Consider the following 20275-nt stretch of genomic DNA (forward strand, 5'->3'; position numbering starts at 1 on the left):
ATGACTGGGCGTCCCAAATACCGAAGCCACAGGAGCTCCAGCGCAGTGCAGGGAGCCTTTAATGGTGCCACACATATCACTGATAGCACAGACGCACAACTGTGAAAGGTATTTCACAATAAACCGAGTGTCAGTCGAGCTGCTTCGACGCAGTTAACAGATGCGGTTTGCAGCTGGCTCAGAATCACAGATTAGTGGATTTTAATGACGCTACGACTCGTCAACATTCAGTTAAACATAACTTTTAAAATACCCAGGGGAATGTCACCAGACTCCATTCAAAAATCAGGGATTTTAATGTTTTTTGCCTTCCACCTCCAGAAAACAGTATGAGCAGTAATTAAGGAACAGGTGAGGAATAATTCTGCAATGTTAATCTTTTAGTGCCACCTTAAGTAAAGTGATACATCACACTAAGTAGTTACTAAGTAGTCCCTGATTACCTCATCATTATGACAATTAGCTGTGACCCCAAGTTAAAACCAAGCTGCTTCTGCTTTTCATGATCGTGAAGAACTGCTAACGATTAAGTAATTATTAATTAATGAGTCATCACTAGTTTGTGCCACTGGTTCATAGTTAAAACCCGGATAGCGGCATTGTTGAGGCCCAGATCTGTCCCCATCAGACACGTTCGTCCGGCCCTGATCCAAATCTGGGCCACAGAGCCCAAAGAGACGTTTTCAAACTGCTTATTCTGTCCAATCAAGAGTCCAAAACCCAAAAAAACTCTTCATTTACTGTCATCACTGACAAAGAAAACATTTTGAGAAGCTGGAACCTGTAAATATTTGTCTATTTTTTGCTTAAAAATGACTAAATTTACTGAAAAAGTTGGCGCTTAATTCACTTTTGATCGACTTTTCGTTGCAGCTGTGAGAATTCAGTTCACAGTCGGTCTGAACGCAGCTTTTAGAAGCAGATGATACGACGTGGTCCCCTGCCTGCAGCCGTGGCTTTAACACCCCAACACGTAAAATCAATCAATCTCTAAATCCCTCCACTAAAGAGGGTGTCACCTCCAGTCTCCCTTCACACTTCTCTCCACATCACACCCTCTCTACCTGCTTCCCTCTCTGTCCTCCAGTAAAGACTCCCAGTGTATAAGCCTTATTTCTGACTGACTGCAGCGCACCGCTTCCTCCCCTTGTCCCCTGTAGAGAGACCCCAGCGGATGAACAACATCCTGACCTCAGCCACGGAGCCGTACGACCTGTCCCTGTCCAGATCCTTCCAGAACCTCAGCCATCTGCCGCCCTCCTACGAGCTGGCCCTCAAGTCTGACTTAAGTAAATACTCCTCCTCCCTCCACAGATTAAGTAGGTGGTCCTTCATTCGTCCTCCATCGCCGTGTTCTGCCTGATGCACTCAAAAAAAGACGGGAATGACGTCACCCTCGTGCCCCCGCGCATTAAAGGGTCGCCGCATTCACCACGTCCGGCCCGATGAAACATCTGAGTGTCCATTACAGAGACATGCATCATGATAAGTATCCACAGATGTTTGGCGCCTCATCACGCAGATCGCCCTCTCACTTTTTCACCTTTTTAAGGGAAATAAACTTCCTTTTTAAAATGCATGACGCTGCGCCAGAGCCTCCATACTCATTCCCATCCTCTCATCCATCGGCCCATCGACTGACAACTAATTGGTGTGTAATTTGGCTCCATCTGCAGCCCATATCATGTTGCTAATGTCTCTTAATGACATATTAAAGGCCGTTTTCTTTCAGCTGAATGGCTTCTATACGCCAACAAGATGGCGCTTTTAATATCTCCGGCAATGCTACAGTTCATTATCTGTGCTGTGGCATTTGACGTGGGCCATGACGTTGTGACCTCGTGACCCGGCATGGCGAGTTTTCTTTTAGATTAGATGCATGTTTCCTGTGTTTATCCAGGTTTTCTGCTTATTGATGTACCCTTTTATTAAACCAGGAGTCAACCAGGAGACACATTTTCTCAAAACAAACCAAAAGTGCACTGTAGTAGCAATCAGTCAGTAGCACAGACAGGACAAGCGGCTTGAAAGAGAGCTTGATGAATTAAAAAAGTTACCTTCGTCATAAAACGTGACGCTTTCACACTTAACACGTTTGGTTGGTTCATTTAGGCTCGTTTGAAAGCTGCTGAACAATCCAACCGAGACCGCTTGAAATCACTTTTGGCGTGAAGGCAAAAGTCAAACCACTCATGAATGATCAAGAAAGCAATCTGTCTGAGCCGCTTATGCATTTCAGGTGCAAGATTTGGTAACGTGTATGTACGTCACTATGAGTTAAATATTGTGTCAGGGTTTGGGGTGTGACTGATATCGCCATGGTGGTGTTGTTACACAGAAAACACTCTCAGGAGCAATTCCTGATGGGGGCACCCCTGAATGTTTTTAGGGACAACCCGGGAAATTATCTCGCCCTGTTTCTCATTACATAACCAGGTGATTTAAGACCTCAGGACATCTACAGCGGCGTTTGTGGCGACTGAAAACACTGTTTCTCTTCCCCAAACCAGGTGTTTTTTTGTGCTTAAACCTAAAACTTTTGTGATAAGAAAAAAAATAGCAGCTTTCTTTAAAGTTAACTCTTGAAAAATATCTACTTACTATGGTCCACAGCACCACCAGCACCACGCTGAGACGCTCCACAGAGACAGGTGTGTGAGCTGCAGGTTGATTGGCAGTGGACCAAACCACTGTGAGGCATGTGGGGGGGGGGGGGGACCAATCTTTAGAAAATCAAAATCACTGATAAAGGTTATTTAGGGGGACAAATGTCTCTTTTTTCAAGAAAGGGGTGGTCCAAACCCCCCTGACCCTCCTTGTGATTCCCGCCTATGATTAAGGTAACAGAAACGCTTTGTTAGGTTTAGGCAGACATGATTGGGTTTAAAATACCCCATGTGCATATTTATCTGGTCTTTTCCCTCGAGTCGCTCAGCTACGTCATTATAAAAATGTGATCAGTCGGTTTCCATGACGGGTCTCGTATCATTAATCATGATCTTGCAGGAAAAACATCAACACAGCGATCATCAGATCGTGCAAAGATTTCCCTGATCAGACAGTTTGGTCGTGTTTGAGTCGCTCTCTGTGCACTTTAACAGCTCACCTCATTAAAAGTGAAACACAGCAGCATCCCTTCCTCCCCCTCCACCTGTAATATCTTGTGTTTGTCCTGTGTCATCGGTTCATTACTCAAACACTAAAAGTCAAGTTGCAGTTCCCACTAATAATGCTCCAGAACATTTTTAGCTGCGTGTGACAGCAGAGGACATAAATATGCACATAAGAAGCATTAAGTGACTTAATGTCAGTCACCAGAACTTGAATTCTCCAGACGGGTTCATACACTGGAAAATTAGCCTCCTTTATGTCACTGAGAAGCTATTTTTTGGTGATTGTTTATCATTTTAAATGTATTATAGTATTTTTTTTAGATGTTTTGACTAGAAATTACAAAGATACACTCTTGATTTTGAGTTTTTGCAGGTCACCAACATCACCAACGATGCCTCATTTTTGTTTCTTGCAGATGAAATGTTCCTAAAAATGACACCAGCACGTGTTATGTAGCTTTTCTCTTTGCACAGACCTGATTTTAGAAGGTTATAAATGTGTTTTTCAGCCGTTCAAGGTTGGATTCGATTGGTAAAATGATAACTGGAGTTTGTTAAAGTCGGCTCAGAGATTAGTAACAGCTGCAGTCGGCCTGATGCTCGGTTGTATCCTGGTTTTGCAGTTTAATGGAGTGAAAACATTTATAGTTACAACATCTTTTTCTTTCATCCTCGGCTCTCTTTGGACGACACCGAGGTGTATAAAAAGCAAAATGCATCATCTCGACGTCGAGCTCTGGAGGATTTTTGCAAACGTTGTTCAAAGAAACCTTTAAAGCAGCAGGAGCAGAAATATTTTATAAAAATCTACCATATTTAGTGACTATTTCCACTTCAGATCCTCCACTTGAGACCCATCCATTTTTCATTTTTTACTTGCGTCAGTGTTTGAGATGGATTCAGAGCGATGAGATCATCAGAGAGAGACGCTTCAGGTTTCAGCTGGACTCTTCTCGTCTGAGCATGAAAATTCCTTCAAGACGTGTGAAATCTAAATCGAACGGCACATTTCCCCTCTCGCAGCTCGTACCTTCAGACTCTTCAGACTTCTTTGTAACACACTCAAGTAAACATGCATTGAATGTGTGTGCCGCTCGGCGTGCCGTCACGTCGCCCATTTGTCAGCTGAGTGAAAGCCCGACAGTGGAAAACACACTGCGTGCTCGCGACTGTATTATGTTGTGAGTTATCACATTTAACACATTTGTTGACAGTAAATCTTTTTTCGAGAAACATTTCCTTTAGCCTCAAGCAGCTCACATCGATTTATTGTTGTTGTCCACATACAGATGTACTTTTTCTTCACAGCGTTTTGTGCAGGACTGAATTCAATGCAGGGACGGTTTTCAAATTGCAATGCACCGTCCTCTGTCCTCGACTCTTAAGAGACGTTAGACAGAAAGCCATTTTAAATGGTGCCATCAGTGGTTGTATGATAGAAAAACATGCATCGGTACAATCTCCTTTCAGCGCATTCAACATTCGTCTTTTCTGCGTTTTTTTTGTTTTTTTTGCCTCTTCACTCCCTTATCAACTCGGGGCTTTGCTCTTATCTCGCTGGAGCCTTGTACACACACACAGAAAATCACAGAGATGAATCACGGCGAACTACAAAAAAGGCTTTTCGAATTTGAGACAGGAGCCCTGTGGAATTTGTCAAACAAGCGAGCGAAGTCGTCCCCTGACGGAGGCCCTTTCACTCGCAGAGAGAGAGGAAATAAATAATAAACTGCAGGTTGAAGCATGAGTGAGGTCTTTGGAAACAAGCCTAAAAGTAATATGATTAGTTGCTTTTTTAATGAAACCATCTGGAGAGTTGATGATGACAAAATTAAATTAGTATAGTTTATTTGCAATTTTAAATGATCGTGTGTGTGTGTGTGTGTGTGCAGACTGTGTGTGTGCGACTCCTCTTCCATCCCGCCGTCCTTCAGCGATGTCAACGAGACAGAGATGGAGGACGCTGCTCTGAAGTAACCTCAGCTCCTCCAAAGAGGCTGCAAACAAGGAGGAGAAACAAATCTGTTGTCTTAATCGCACTGAAAGGGATCAAAACACCTCCGAACAAACAAGTAAAAAAAAAAAAATGTTATGATATCGCTGCGTTTACCCGTTTTAATTCCAGCGCTCCAGCTCTAAAGATCACTTTATAATTGATGTTCCACCAGTTTTCGTGGGTTTTAGTGCATTATATGATTACAGGCTTCTGTGATCAATAGCTGACACATAAATATACCGGCTATATTGAATCTAATCTAGCAGAGTGGGAGCTGGGGGTTTAATTAGCCGTTGTTAGCAATTTACTGTGTTTGTAGCTCCGCTCCACGTTTGGGACCCCTTCGCCCCCTTCGCAATCATGTTAATTGTAAAGTGCTGCATTTTATCAGCGCCGCGGAGATGAGATCGAGCGGTATGCACCGCCCCTGCTAAATCATTTCAGTCACTTAAAGTGTAAACAGTGAAACAAGTGAACGCTCGTAAAGAGCAGGTCCTAAATCAAACGGTGGTCGAGGCCGGTCCAGAGGAAGAGGAAGTGTGTTTGTGGGTGGACATTGTGAGGCAGCGGAGAAAACCCTCTGCTGACATTAATATTACAGCTCTTTTTACCTCAGCGGTAGAGAGAGGTCTACTTTACTCTGATTAAAGTAGGACCTTGTTTTCTGATCCGCTCCGCTTTAATTTGCTGCTAATTACAACGGATGTTAACTGCCTCCATGTTGTCATAATACATGTCTGAGTATTGTACATTTCCGCAGCTCAGTACAGCAGTGATGTCATCCTCACCACTCCCCGGCGCTGATTCACAGCTTTCATTGACTAATTACTTCCACTCACTTGTGCTTTACTGCTTTTCCGGTCTCGAGTGGGGCGATATTACTGGCCAATATCCGCCTATCGAGGATATATTACGCAAATTTATAATTGAGGTTTTTGAGTGAGGTTTAATGTCTCAACAATACAGTTTATTGTTAAACAGTAAAATATTATGTAACAGCTTTCTGGGATCATTGCAAAACAATTATGTTAGAGGGATGACATATTTTTGTCAGGACGCCCTAAAAAGACGGTGTCAGTCCTCCATCACATAGATGCCTTCCAGACGAGGAAACCAGAAGTACAAAAATGCTCATTCATGTCTGCGTTTTAGGACTGCAGGACTCTATAACGAGTGATGAAGTGATAATGGAAATACTTTTACTAACTAACATCATATCGACCCTAAAAATCCTGTATCAGTCGGGCTCTATCTCAGTCATTGTTGCCATCAGTGGGTATGAAACCTACCGAACAGCTCTCCTTTCCTGCTGAGCTTTTATTTAAAGTCTGACACCAATAAATGTTGGTAATGGACGTTTCTGCAAACCCTAGATATGTAGTGATATCACTGTGCTTATGGTCTGGTTAGGTTTAGGCACAAAAGCCACTTGGTTAGGGTTAGAAAAAAACATCATGGTTTGGCTTTAAATACCTGGTTTTGTCGCCACAGACATGGCTGGAAAATGTCTCGATGTCTCCTTGAAAATATCCAGAGGTTTCACGCTTACAGATGTTGAAACAGCGTCTTGAACAGTGGTCTGTTCTTGCTGTAACGCCGCCACCACCCTGATCACCGCCTGACATGAAAGTCAGCTCATACAGTACACATGTACATTGAATATGACATAAAAATACTGATATAATACATACAAATTTAAACATATCCGTGGTTTGCAGAAACGTAAAATGCAGCATTTTATTCCGGTGACTGGACTGCGACCTCTTATTTGAGATCTACTGTGTCCTTTCTTATCATCGAACATATTCCTGCCACATTACTGTCTGAGTCTATAATCACCACAAATCTCTCTCAGTGATTGGATACTTGAGTCTGACCTATTACTGGAGCTATGGGCCTCTGCGTGTAGATCGTCTGTATATTTGTAGCCTCTGGTTGAGTTTGGTTGACATTTCCTGCCATAATGTCACATCTAACCGGACCCCTTGAGGGAGTGATGCTGGAGCACATCGCCACGGGCCAAAAGTTGGGCCTCCGTCATTAAAAATGCACCGAGCGGTGGAAATGAAGCCCCTCATGTAAGGAACAAAAAGGTGACCTTCTGTATCCCAGCCATGACATCTCTCCCAGAGAGCCGGAGCATCCAGACAAAACAATTCCCATCATCCCTCTTCTCCCCAACTCGCTGAAGCGTGGGATGGTCCTAAAGCGGCCGTTCGACCTCTGTGTTCTGCAATAATTAACTACCGCAGAGGTAACGACCCCTCAGCCACAGCAGTTCATCACTGAGCTGCTGTGGTGGCGTCCCCCCTGTGAGCCAGCGCTGCCAAAAACAGGTAGATATAAGTGCGCTGAGAGCCGATTTGCCGACCTGTGGTTAATACAGCCGTGAACGACTTCACCATCAGGAGCGTTTGTGCACCCGCAGAGAGACAGACCCGATTTTCTTGCCAGAGGAATTAAACAACCGGTCGAGCGTTCAGGCACAACCGGCTCATGAACGGTTGAGTATTGTGGCGGCCTGATGAGTCCTCTCCACACTGAAAGGACAATGATGCTGATGAGAGTCTGCTGTCCTGTTGTTCATGAAGCAAAAGGACAAAACTATTTTGAAAACAGTTTGAATGGACTCTTCAGCAGTGTGTTGGTTTCATCATCACTTCATCCATTCAGCAGCAGACAGCAGGTGGAGGACAGATATAATGGAGACTAATGAGTCGACATTATCTGTCCTACATGATGCTTTTTCAACCGCTCATGTTCAGTCGGTGTGTTTGTAAGGTAATGTAAGGACAGGGATACATTTCACAAAAGCGATTGCTGCTTGCAAATTGCAGAGAAATTTGCAAGTCCGTCAGACCCCCCTGCATGATCATGCATGGGTTGCAAGAATGTGTCTGTTTTGAAAAGTGAAATGTTTCAAAATTTACAGGAAATGAAATAATTTGACACTGTGAATTTGGTTCAATGGGCCCCTGATACTGAATCATAACTCTGTCATGAGTAACTGATCACTGCAGAGTAAGAAACTTATAATTTAGACACTTAATATTGATATTGAAGTATCCGAGGGTCAGTAGTCTTGACACTGTTGTCTCTCTGATTACCTTTTGTCTTCCTCCTCAGGTGATAAGGACATCGACGAGTACTACGCAAGGAAGCATCATCATCCTGACTTCGGCGGCCAGGGAACGACCCACATGGTGAAGCTGAACTCAGATCCCCATCAGCACCAGCAGCGGCAGCGTCCCCGCCGAGTCCAAAGGGCCATGTCCCAGGACCACGTCCTGTCTCCTCCCAGGACGCCACGTCGCGGGGACTACGGCCTATCTTCGTACGGCGTCATGGCAGCCAACGCGTACAGCAGCAGCCGCCACCTCTCAGAGGAGCAGCTGCTGTCAGCGGACCGCCTCCACTCCCAGGATCCATTGCTGCTGTCTCCGGCGATGAGGCGCGACAAGTTCCGGGAGAAGGCGATGGCGCGGGCGATGTCTCACGCCGACATGCTGATGCCCGTCACGCCTGTCATGGACCGCCACAAGATGACCAAGATGCACTCTCAGCCCAGTGCCTCTAACGACTCCTACAACACGCTGACGGTCAACCACGGTCAAATGACCACGTCTAAGAGGCAGGCGTTCGCCTCCCGACGAACTCACACGGTGGACCACCTACAGTACATTCCCGGCCACCACCACACATACCGCACTGCCAGCAAGAACGAGGTAACTGTTTAACCTGCGGGGTGGTCAGCTGAAGGATTCCTGAGACTCACCGCGGACGTCAACAGAAATCAGCAAGTCCCCTCAGCAGAGGTGTTTCTGTCTTCTTCTTAAAAAAAACAACCTCCTACATTAAAAACTCTTCCTGCTTTTTAGCACAAGCTTCCTGTGTCATCCAGAATCAACCCCCCGGCAAAGACGTTTTCTCTGTTAGAGCATCATAAGGGCTTTGCGCGTTGACACAAAGAGGGATCCTTCATGTCAGACATTCAACAGCGTGAGGAACTATTTTTTAAACTGGACATGGGACTGGAAGGGAATTGTATCAACTTTATAAATATATAAATATACTATATTTACTATTTGTATTTTCAGTCCTTGTTATAGCTTTAGAGATTCTCATTGACTGATGTAAGCACTTCAAGTGGTGCCTCTTAAAAAGCGTCCCATTTCAACGATGAAGTGGATTTGTGGGTCAAAAAGCACAATTAATGAATTCCCTTTTTTTTATTTTATTTTACTCTTCTTCTTCTTTGGTAATCGGCCAGAACATATCAGCTTATTAGTGAGAACAGAGGCTATTTCTGTTGCGTACAATAGATGATTGTAAATAGGCTATATTAGCAGCATTTAAACAAGAAAAGCTGGCCCTTTTTTGGCGTTACGTTTTTGTTTTTTCTCTCCCACCTGGAAATCTATCACGGATTCCTCAATTAGTAATTTTAATTTTAGATAAGGTCCCACGTTTATATTATTTCCACAGATGTCTGCAAAATATGTGGATGTAATATGTATATGGGGAGTATTTTTTCCTTTTTTTTAACTGTGCTTGTAGCATAGAATGATTGTGTATGAAACCACCGTCGATTGGCAGCTTCAGTCTAAATCCACAGGTGAAAATTGGCGCCTGGTGGTTGCCTGAATTAGCTTAATTTCTCGTTCATTTCCTTGCTTTGTCATCCACGAGGGTGACCCTCCCACCGTGCTTGGGTAGTGATTGGCCTGCTGCTTCCATCTCTACATATCAGGTACTCTGAGGAGCGTTTAGGTGGAGTCGTAGTTTCGTGTCGATGTGTTGACAGAAACAATCAAGTATTAGAAAGGACGTCATAGTCGCTCGTTAATCAAGCATTAATCAAAAACTGTGAACTGTTTTTGTCCAGATGTTTTCATTAAAGCAATGCCTTATTGTATGGATTCCCATATGCTCTTGATTGAACAATCATGCTTTTGTCACACGTCTCGTTTGTCTTGGCTTTTTGTGCAATATTATTGATTTAGAATTTACCAGCAGTTTAAACCTGTACAGTGATAGACGATGCAGTACATATACCTCAAAAAAGGCTAAATTCAATTGAAGGAGTGTCAAACTTTTAAAGGAGAAACAATCAGAACATATGATACTAGAGGGTATTTCTACTGGAAATTTGTTAGACTAATCGCGTTACCTGAATTAGCTTTGTTAAAGGTTTATGGGCTCGTAAGTATACAGTGCTTTTGTTTTCAGCTGTTCAGTCAGATGAACTGCAGAGTCGAGGTCTTCAAGGGTTCATCTGGTTCCCAGTATTCAAGACAAGAGTTGTGACTGGTTCCCGGAGTTATAACCAGTCCAACCAGGTCAGTCCGGGTCCCGCTGGATTTGTTAGGTCTCTGGACTCATTGCCATGATGTATAACACGTCCTCATACCATTTGACCCTCGGTGAGTTCCAGCAACAAGCATACCAGACAAACGCACCTCACCTCCATATAATAACGCCCGACTTTACAGTGAAAATAAACATGTTTAAAGCCTGGTACAAGAAATGTCTTGTTTCCCCCGTTCATGACGACTGTAGGCTCACCTCAGCTTCACCGCTTTGCCCATTTTTGGATTAGCCTGAAACCAACAGCCCGAGCCACCGCGCTGAGCCTCACAATGGCTCTTCAAAAACACCTGTGGGTGAGATCATTCAGACTACATCCATGTTTTATACAGTCTATGGTCCCAATTCAAGTGAAGACCCATGAATATTTGTGGTTTGGGTAGATTTTCCACAGGTCCATTTCCAATCATGTCCACCATTTGGACCTAAACTTATTCCAAAGGCCTTAATATGTAAGTTTAAACAGTTTGAGGGTCAAAAACAGTCGGACGAGAAAGCCTTTATATTTTCGTAAACGTGCACTATCCACTCCCAAAATGCCAAGAATTATGAAATTGTGGGTATCCCTTACTGATAACATTAATCAGATTACAACTTGACCTTATTGTACAGGTAAAACATCAGGAACATTGTTGTTTCTACCATCAGATATTTGAGTTGTACGCTGCTGTATGTAAAGACTTGATTATGATTTTAAAATGGCAGATGTCCCATTGTCTTGTTGTTTTTCTTAAGTTGACTTATTTCTTTAAATAAATGGATTGATGACCTTGTAGGGATGAGGAACTTATTTAAAATTGATGTGCTACTTTTGTTTTTTATGTCAGGTCTGTATTAAATGATGTCAATTAGAGATGGTATTTTTTGTTTTTCCAAAATTATTGTCTTTTTTGTACATATGATTTTTTTGTCCTTTATCTTGGAGAATGTTTGCAGGTCATGTAAGTATATTTGATAGCTAAGGCTGAGGGTGGAGTCGACTGCTTCATATGGATATCTGTACTCTTTCACCTCGCTCAGACGTCGCTCCTTCTTTTCACTTAATTAATAATGATGTCATCCCGAGAGCCTTTTTTCTCTATGTGCAATATTTCCTGTTCATGCAGCATAAACTCTATAGCCACTTGCTCTTTTTGAAAAATGTTGTGCGGTTCATTTGCTGCCATAAAGGCTTTGTTGTCCTTTTTTCATTTCGGACTGTTGTCTTTCATAGTCACAGAGGAGTTTTTTTTATATAATACAGCTCAATGTGGTATGAATGAAAAAGGTGTCTGTGTAACTGCACAAATAACTGGAGACGAATTTAAAGGCTTCAAAACAACAAAATATGACTGTTCTTGTGCATTTTCTGTTTGTTTACTATTAAAGCACATCATGTGTGTTGTATACGTCAATGTCATCACTTATGCTCTTTCATAGTTGTGATATAAGTGTTAGAAACAGACAATGAGATCATTTTGTTTAAGTTATTACCAGAAGAATTTCAAACTTGATGACTTGAAGTTCTTAGAAAAACGATTATAGGCGATACTTCTGATACTCAGTGGAAGTAAAGTATCATAATAACTGACTTAGTCTAGTCCACTCGCTTGCTAACTCACTATTAGCCGGGGTAAGATATGTTCTAGTGCCACCCAAGCAAGCTTAAAGCTAATGTTCAGGAGCTGTCAGAACAATTAACATGATAAATAAAAGTAACATCAGAGCGTCACTGATCTAAAAACACAGAGACAGTGACCCAGAAGAGGTCCTGGTGGTTATTTTCTGAAAAACGAGCTGACTACAGACCTACTTTCATGAGGTAAGACCTAATTTCTCAGCTGGCTTGCTCTGATTATCTTTGTTCCATTTACTTATGATGTGTTAAAAAAAAAAAAAGGCAAAGTGCTGTACAGTAGGAAAATATAGAGGTTAAATGGCTTGGGACTGTTACACCTAAAATATCTCGTCTCGTGATACTGGGTCATGTTAGCATTAGCTAGCCGGAGGCATTGCTCTTCTTCTTCAGACTGACTTACACCTTGTCGCAGTGACTTTCCTACGTAACGCGCCAAATATGCAGCTGTAAAAATGAATCCCCATTTATCCGACTGTTATGCCAAAGACATCCAATGCTCAGAAGGCCTGTAGTTCAGAAAATGTCTTACTTACATACCTAACTTAACTAATCCCAAATGCTTTAAAACGTTAACCATGCGTTTATTAGAGTATTTGGATGTCATCATCAGCGCTTCGGAGCGGTCGGCCTTTGTTTTCAGGACTAATGGGAATAAAAGGCCGTCGGAACAATGGGTCGCTACCATCCGAAACTGAAACCTTCATGATTTTAACAATTACTTTGTGAGCATAGAAACTACAGCTCTCATTAGAAATGTACGAAAAACTCAAAATACTTACTGGACCCATCCTACGATCCCAAAGCGTCATTATTTGACGAGTTGGGAATGAGACTCAAAAATCAACTCTTCTCACAAATTGTACCTTTAAGAGAATGATTACATTGTTAGGCTGCATCCAAATGTCCGGACCTCATGGTACTTGCAGACTCACGGACTTTGCGGGGGCGTTCATCCAGTCCACAAGGTCTCTCAAGCTGACTTTCTGCAGACTTCACCGGACTTCACTGATTTAATTACCCCACAATTCATTGCAATACAGACGTGACATTGCAGAAATGATTATGCATGTATAAAACAATTACTTAAAATTTGTTTATGGGCAGTTTTAACTTCTTTAGCTCGTGAAGGTTTATCCAACAAGGGGAGACGTAGAGCGTAAGCTCTCTTGTTGCAACAGATCAGTCTTTTCACCTCCTTTTGTTTTGCCTCCTCCATCCAGAGTTTCTAGTTTCTTTCTTCATTTTTTATTGATGAGGGCACAGCTTTGTTGCGGTATTGTTTTCCAGTGGTTCCACCCCTCTGCGTAGTATTCGCTGTTCATTTATAGTGAGGCACCTAACGATGTGCCACAGTCAATTCTTTAAAATTTGGGGGGAAATCTCGCCCAGAAACACAGAACAAATAGAAAGGCAGATGCAATAGCCGAGTTTTTACCATTGGTCTCTGTGTTTCTGCAGCCAGTGCACGATGTAATCGAATGCGGCCCTTGAAGAATGAGGCTTTTCAGCTCTCACACTATCAAAAGGCTGATAAAGTTAAAGCAATCCCACAATGTGATTGAACAACCATTTACGTAAAGGCAGTCTTTGTAAGATTTTACCCTTAATCCAGTTTATCTCCTAATAGGTTAAAAGATGTGGACAAAAGGCAACTTGTGTTTTCATTTGGTTTGTTGTTGTTCCCTACATGCGGCCCCATCTGTGATTATTATGTCTGAGAATGCAAGTCGATACTTGTGACCTTGTAGGGAAAGTCTTTCCCAAGTTTCCTTGGAGAGAAAAGCTGTTTGGAGAGAACGGCTTTGTTACAGTTCGAGACAGACTTTGTGTTTGACATTGTGCACAATCGATAAAGACACCGCTCTTTAGTTTCCTACGTGGTCACCGTGGCTCTGATTGCATATGTGTCTTTATTTAAGTGAGTATTTAGACTCACCAAACATCACCTGTTCTGTAAACTCGGTCTTCTTAGCGTTAATTCTTTTGTCCTGAAATTGGACATTTGACTTGTGTTTCCACGGAGAATTTGAAAGGTTTCAAATATTAACGCCGACCTTTAAAGAAAACCCAGAGACAGGGTTGCAGAGATACAATTTTGTGCAAAAATCCAATTAATTTAGAGGACACCGACTCTCTTCCCTTGGAGGACCAAAACCAAAACATAAGGGGGGGCTCGGGCCAAAAGCAAACCCCTGCTTTATTGTATTGTTACACACAAAATGCTGCTGTCCAGCTGTTTTTAGCGACAGAATCAAAACAGGTCAGAGTTGTGACAAGAGAGAAATTGAAAATTGAACCTAAACAAATGCAAAGTAGCAACAGAAACGTACTTAGCTAACATTTATTCTGGCGAGTTGGTTGGTGGCTCTGGGGACCTCACTTGGAAACTGCCACACTCATAATTGGTCAACTTGGCCTTCTTGCGTTTTCTCCTACACGTTTCTGTCTATTTTAGTTGATGGCGAAGAAAACAGACCAATGAATGAAAGACCCGCACTATGGATATCTTAAATTTGTTAGTCTCAATGCTGTGACAACGCTCTGGTTTTTGTCTGGTTAGGATCAGGCACAAAAACACTTGGTTAGGGTTAGAAGAAGATGATTTTTTGGCTTAAAAAAACCTGTTCTGACATAAAGAGAGTTGCTAAACCCAACAACTCCTTAGAAATATTTGATTTTGTTGACACAAAATGTTGAAATGTCATCGTTTTTAACCAGTCGTTCAAAAGTTAGCTTGGCAGCCATCTCACCATCCCTTTCTCCTCCCGACATGAGGAGAGGAGGAGAAAGTCTAACTGCAAAAGTGGAAATAAATCACATTTTCTTTCCGCCCCCATGCTTTTATTCTGGAAACACAAATCACAAAATGCTCACTCTAAACCCGCCTTTGCCTCACAAGCAAAAAAAACTTTAGTGGGTCATCGTACATCCGGTCACTGACACCATCACAGAAAGCACCGAGACTCCTATTACTTCTATGACAAATGTATAAATACCCACTGTTCCCGTCACGTACTAGGCCATCAGAAACCTTCTTGAAATTCATAGGGGAGCGAGTGGGTGAGGCATTCCTCGCAAAAACCAGAACAAAAAAAACTGGTGGTTACAATAGTGCACACACAAATGGGCAGATAGCAAATGGCAGTGGTTTTCACTTTCTTCAATACCCGTCCATTTGCATTTAGATGGAAAAAAGAAACAAGGTTATTTGGACGACAGTGGCCCAAATGGAGGAGCAATGGTCAAATGTTTGGCCATTAAACAATTCTGTCCTGCCAGTGTCCTTATCAGGTGAATTAATTCAGTATGCTTCTTCGAATGATCCCGATCATAGCAAACCAACTTGGTCATCCACCATCCAAAACAGGTGACGATGTGTCTGTTGAAGGCCAACATGCACTGTTATTGTCAGCGAGCCAACCATCAGAGGGGTCCGCCTGAGCCCGAGGGAAGAACACTGTGTCTGTTTAAACCAAATGCCACTGCCAACAATGTAAAATATCCCATAAATCTTCCTGTTCAGTCATTGTGTCTGATGTCGTGCACTGAGGTCCGTCTCTGATGGGATGACCTTTACATTTTTTATGAAAAAAGAAAACATGCAGACCTCTGGGACGAAGCCAGAGCTTTCCGCCTCCCCCCCTCCTGTTTTATTTTATTATTCTCGAAATTTGTGAGCCGACTTGACTGGCAGAGTGAAGGATTTCAAAAAGGCTGGTGTCGACTTTATGTATCACAGCCCGACCTGATCCGATCAGAAGCCACAGCGCCGTGAGGGACAAGTCCGGCCTGATTGATTGACGTGCCAAACAAAGAATAGCAGGTCAGGAGGAAGCCGGGCGGAAAAGAGATGTGTACAGTACAACACAAACAGTCTGACCAACGTCGGCTGAAGAGGTACTGAGGTCGTTTAAAGCTGCACTGATCGATATTTTTCTATTAACGAAGGATCAAATGGACTGCATGTAATGTGAAAGGAGTCAACTGCAGTGATGAACCCACAGATAATTATCACCTGACTGCAGTTTTCTCCTCAGCTTTATGGAGCATTTTAGCGTCTTTTAGCTCGTTTTGCAGTTTTGCAGACAGACACAGTGGTAGAGACCAAAAACAGAGCTAAAAGGGAGTAAATATTGGACTAGCATTCATCAACTGGACATAAACACATTTCCAAATGGATGCCAATGTTCTCTACGTCTGCAAATACGCCATTGATTGCCAACATTTGAGCCAAAACAATTTGTTTGACGTGATTGTATTCCAGTTTTGTGTTCATGCAAATACAATTCAATCTTTGAGAATCTTATTTCTAATCTCACATAATCTTAGTATGTGTTTAATTTAAGGTTTTCATGAAACGTTATCAAACTTTCATTCCCTGTTCTTAGATTTGTGTCACCGTGCTCATATTTGAATTCAGTTTTATTCAAATTTAATCAAACTTTTCTCCATCTTCTCAGATTTTTAATACACTTATATTTTAGAAAAAAGTAGATGACAAGTTGTTGGGTCCTCTTGGAAAACAGGAAAAGGAGTATTTCAAAAACCAGAGGCAATCCATGCACTCTAAATAGAGAAATGTTTGTTTTATGACACATATTTTGCAGTTTATGTTTCTGCAAACCACCGATGCATTAAAATGTGTCTGTCATCTGTAATATTCTGCCGTATCACGTTCACACTACATGAATACAAGCTGACTTTCATGTCGGGAGGTGCAGGGGATAGTGATTGCTTGCCAGAGACAACTGTTTAAGAAGACGTATCAACATTTATAAGCCTGATACCAGTGGATTTCTTTTTAAAGAGACATCAAGACATATCCAGCCATGTTTGTGACATATTTTTGAGGAAACATTGGAACATTTTTGGCCGTGTTTGTAGCAACAAAACCAGGTATTTTAAGCCAAAACACGATCTTTTCCTAACCCTAACCAGGTGGTTTCTATGCCTGAACCCAACCACACAAAGTTGATAAAACATTTCCATGCATGGTTCACAGAAAACATACATTGCCAACATTTATTCTCATATTAAAACTCAAATATTTTCCTGCTTGTTTAGTTAAATCTATAACAATGCATCATATTTAACTCTGTATACTGAAAAAGCACAAAAATCTAATTGCAGTGGGCTGAAAAGTAAACTAATTCCCTCTGAAATTTGATGCTGTAGCATATAAAGATAAAAAAAAAATAATAATAAATGTACTTGGTTATTTCCACTGCTGAACAAACCACCTGGGCAGAAATAGGAAACCATTATCTGAGCTGCAATTATACCAACAGCATCCAACCTGAGCAGAAATTGGACAATTCGTGTTATTTATGGTTCACAGAGCTCCTCACCTCGAGGGAGAAACGATTGGATGTGGGCAACATGTAAATGCAGCGAGTTAATAGAGCCGGGTGCTTAAGGAGGCCGAGTGTGTAAACACCATGGCATTCACCGGTGACCGTACCACCATGGGAGTGCGATGATGAATGCAGCTAATAGGCCGAGGCAGTTCTCATCGCACCACACACTCGCGCACACACATATGTCGTTCTCATAGGCGGCTGGTATCGATCCGTCCGACATACTGCTTCACCACTGCTTAAATGAGAGCAGTCAATAGCAGAGCTGTCTCCGAGATGGCCCCGAGTGTTTTCTGCAGTGGAATGGAAAGCTGTTGATTGAGGAAGAACAGAAAGATTTTTTTAAAAAGAGGGAAATTGTGTAACTGCAGCCTAAAGAGGAAAAAATCGATTTGCGTTTGCAGAATAGATGCTGCAGACAATCTGAATGTCTGTTCGCTTTTTTTGGGGGCGAGAGATTTCTTTCCTTTTGGTTTTTCCTTTCAGCTTCTTATGAGTTTGAAATGAAAAGACCTTCGAACATTATGCATCAACATGTTTTGCTGTTCCTGTTGGTCATGATAGAGGTTTTTTTTGAGTTCTTCATGTCTTCACCATTTCTCTTGAATAAAAATCAGACGTTGCACTTTGATATTTTTTCTCTTGACATTGAGAAATCAAGGCACAGACAAGGCTCGGGAGCGCCCCGCTGTTCACTGCGATCACCCACAGGGAAATCATACTTTGGGGGTGACAAAAAACTTCCCCACAAACTTCTTGGATGTCGGATTGAGAAGCTGCATCTGAAAATGTCTTAAACTTCAATCCACCTTGTAAACACATGACACAAACTAGTTATTTTCAAGCATTAACCATCAGTTAACCAGTGTAATACACCAACATAATACACCTCATTTTCTTGAAAGAGTTTGTTTGCTTTATATAAAGTACAGAGTTTTTTTGTAAGCCCCAGGGAAAATGGATTAAACGCCTACAGGCTCAGAAAAAATGACAATTTTAACAAAGTGGCATCTGGCTGGTTCACCAAACAATATAATCAGAGTTAGGCAAATACGCCCACACCTCAATTTAAGCGTATTGTCATGCTATACATTGTTAGAAAGTTAAACAAAATTGCAGGTACAAAGTTTTTGGCATCTCATCAATAAAGTGTCTGAATGTTTCAGGAGTGCATCAAACTGCAACAAAGACCGGCTTCTCTTATTTCCAAATGTCCACTGGATGCATTTAAGTAACATTTAGTCCAAAACACAATATTCAATGTTTAAATGGTGACAAAATGACATAAAAAAAAATGTAATTGTGGATGCTTTTCCATGGTTTTATCTGTAAAAAAGACTAATTTGCATCTCATTGGAGCTTCTAAGCCCACCCTACAGCCTGCAACAGCCAACGAGTGGTCGTGTAGACCAGTGACGCACCTAATCACTTATTTTCGACTATTTTATATGCATGAAAAATAAGGAAATAAAGAACTATAATGAGTTTTCGCCCTCAAGCAGGGGTATTTTGAAGGGTTTTTTGCTCGATGCCTGAATATTTCCTTAGATATGGGGTTGTGATTGTGTTTTCTGACTTAATATTGGCAGTTACATGTCGTCTGCAGGCTTATTTTTGCATTAAAAGATTCAGGCAGGAAATAAATAATATAAATAAATAATTCAGTGCGTTCAAACTCCTATGGATCAATGACAGAAGCACGTACAGAGCTTTTGACTGATTGGAAAAAAATATAGCCTGTATATCCATGTCTGTACTCCAGATGGTGCAACAACAGCTTTGAATTTACTTTGGGCTGGAGTGAGATCGGTGTTTTAGGAAAATATTACATACATTTTCAGAAATAACAACATCATTTATATTGTACTCCAACTGAAAACACTACCTCTGTGTCAAAAGGGATTTTTTTACCAGTGAATCCTTGTTTGCAACAACAGTCAAGATTAGAAAACACAATTACGTATTTATTCACGGTATATTCCTTTAAAGTGGCTCATCACCGAGCCGTGTCTTCACATAAACACTGAGCTCTCTCCTGTTTTTATAACCCTCTACAAATTAAGATGTGAGTTATTATGAAGTGGCTACCTGCAGGTAATAATCCATAACTTGGATGTGATTTGAGTAATTTCCTAATGAGGCCTGGCAAAGCACCGGCGGACCATGATGATCGGCCGTATACTCTGAATGTGCTCAGGCCTCATCACCTCGGACAGTTTTACCTACCGAACGATTTAAAGGTCCGGTGAGCCACACAAAGCATCCGGCACAAGGACCGGGGAATGATGATGATTATTGCATCATAAACGTAATCACAACAATTATGGGAGTTATTATTAAATCCCTCCTCAAATATCGTGGAAATATCCTCATCACGGTAAACTGCATTCAAAGGAAGCATTATGTTTACCACAGCAGCAGCTGTAGAGTTTCAGAGCCGACATAATGATTTTATTGTTTTATTCGCCCAAATGTCCTGGTTTGATATATATTGTAATCTTTAATTGTGGTAAGGAGGTGGTAATGAGGTGAGTTAAGTAATAATGAACATTCAGTTAAACTGGTCTCATTAGAGCTGAGAAAATGGAAACAGTTCAACCCAATCACCAGGATAAATGTTGGCAGTGTAGGTTTCCACAAGCTACAGGTGTGTCCAAACTTTACATGTCTTTATGTTGTAACTTTACGTTTTTTTAGGTTAAATTTTAAATTTTATTTTGTGACAATACTGTGTTTATGGTCTGGTTAGGTTTAGGCACAAAATACACTTATAAAATACCTGGATTTATCACCATGAACACAGCTGGAAATGTCTCAACATCTC

General features: G+C 41.7%; 1 protein-coding gene across 5 annotated transcripts in view; it reads left to right on the forward strand.

The window, feature by feature from the left end:
* LOC141020240 (protein shisa-6-like) overlaps positions 1 to 8846 on the forward strand; it is an 81282-nt gene extending 72436 nt beyond the window's left edge. For 2 of the 5 annotated variants that reach the window (XM_073495334.1, XM_073495335.1), the window contains 3 exons: positions 1161 to 1319; positions 8236 to 8418; positions 8461 to 8846. In XM_073495334.1, coding sequence (XP_073351435.1) covers positions 1161 to 1319; positions 8236 to 8418; positions 8461 to 8846 — 728 coding nt within the window. Of the gene's footprint in view, positions 1 to 1160; positions 1320 to 8235 lie in introns of all 5 variants that reach the window. The other 3 variants (XM_073495333.1, XM_073495331.1, XM_073495330.1) reach the window with 3 other exon arrangements.
* The last annotated feature ends 11429 nt before the right edge of the window (positions 8847 to 20275 follow it).

The sequence above is a fragment of the Pagrus major genome, chromosome 23 (assembly GCF_040436345.1).
Source record: "Pagrus major chromosome 23, Pma_NU_1.0".
NCBI lineage: Eukaryota > Metazoa > Chordata > Actinopteri > Spariformes > Sparidae > Pagrus > Pagrus major.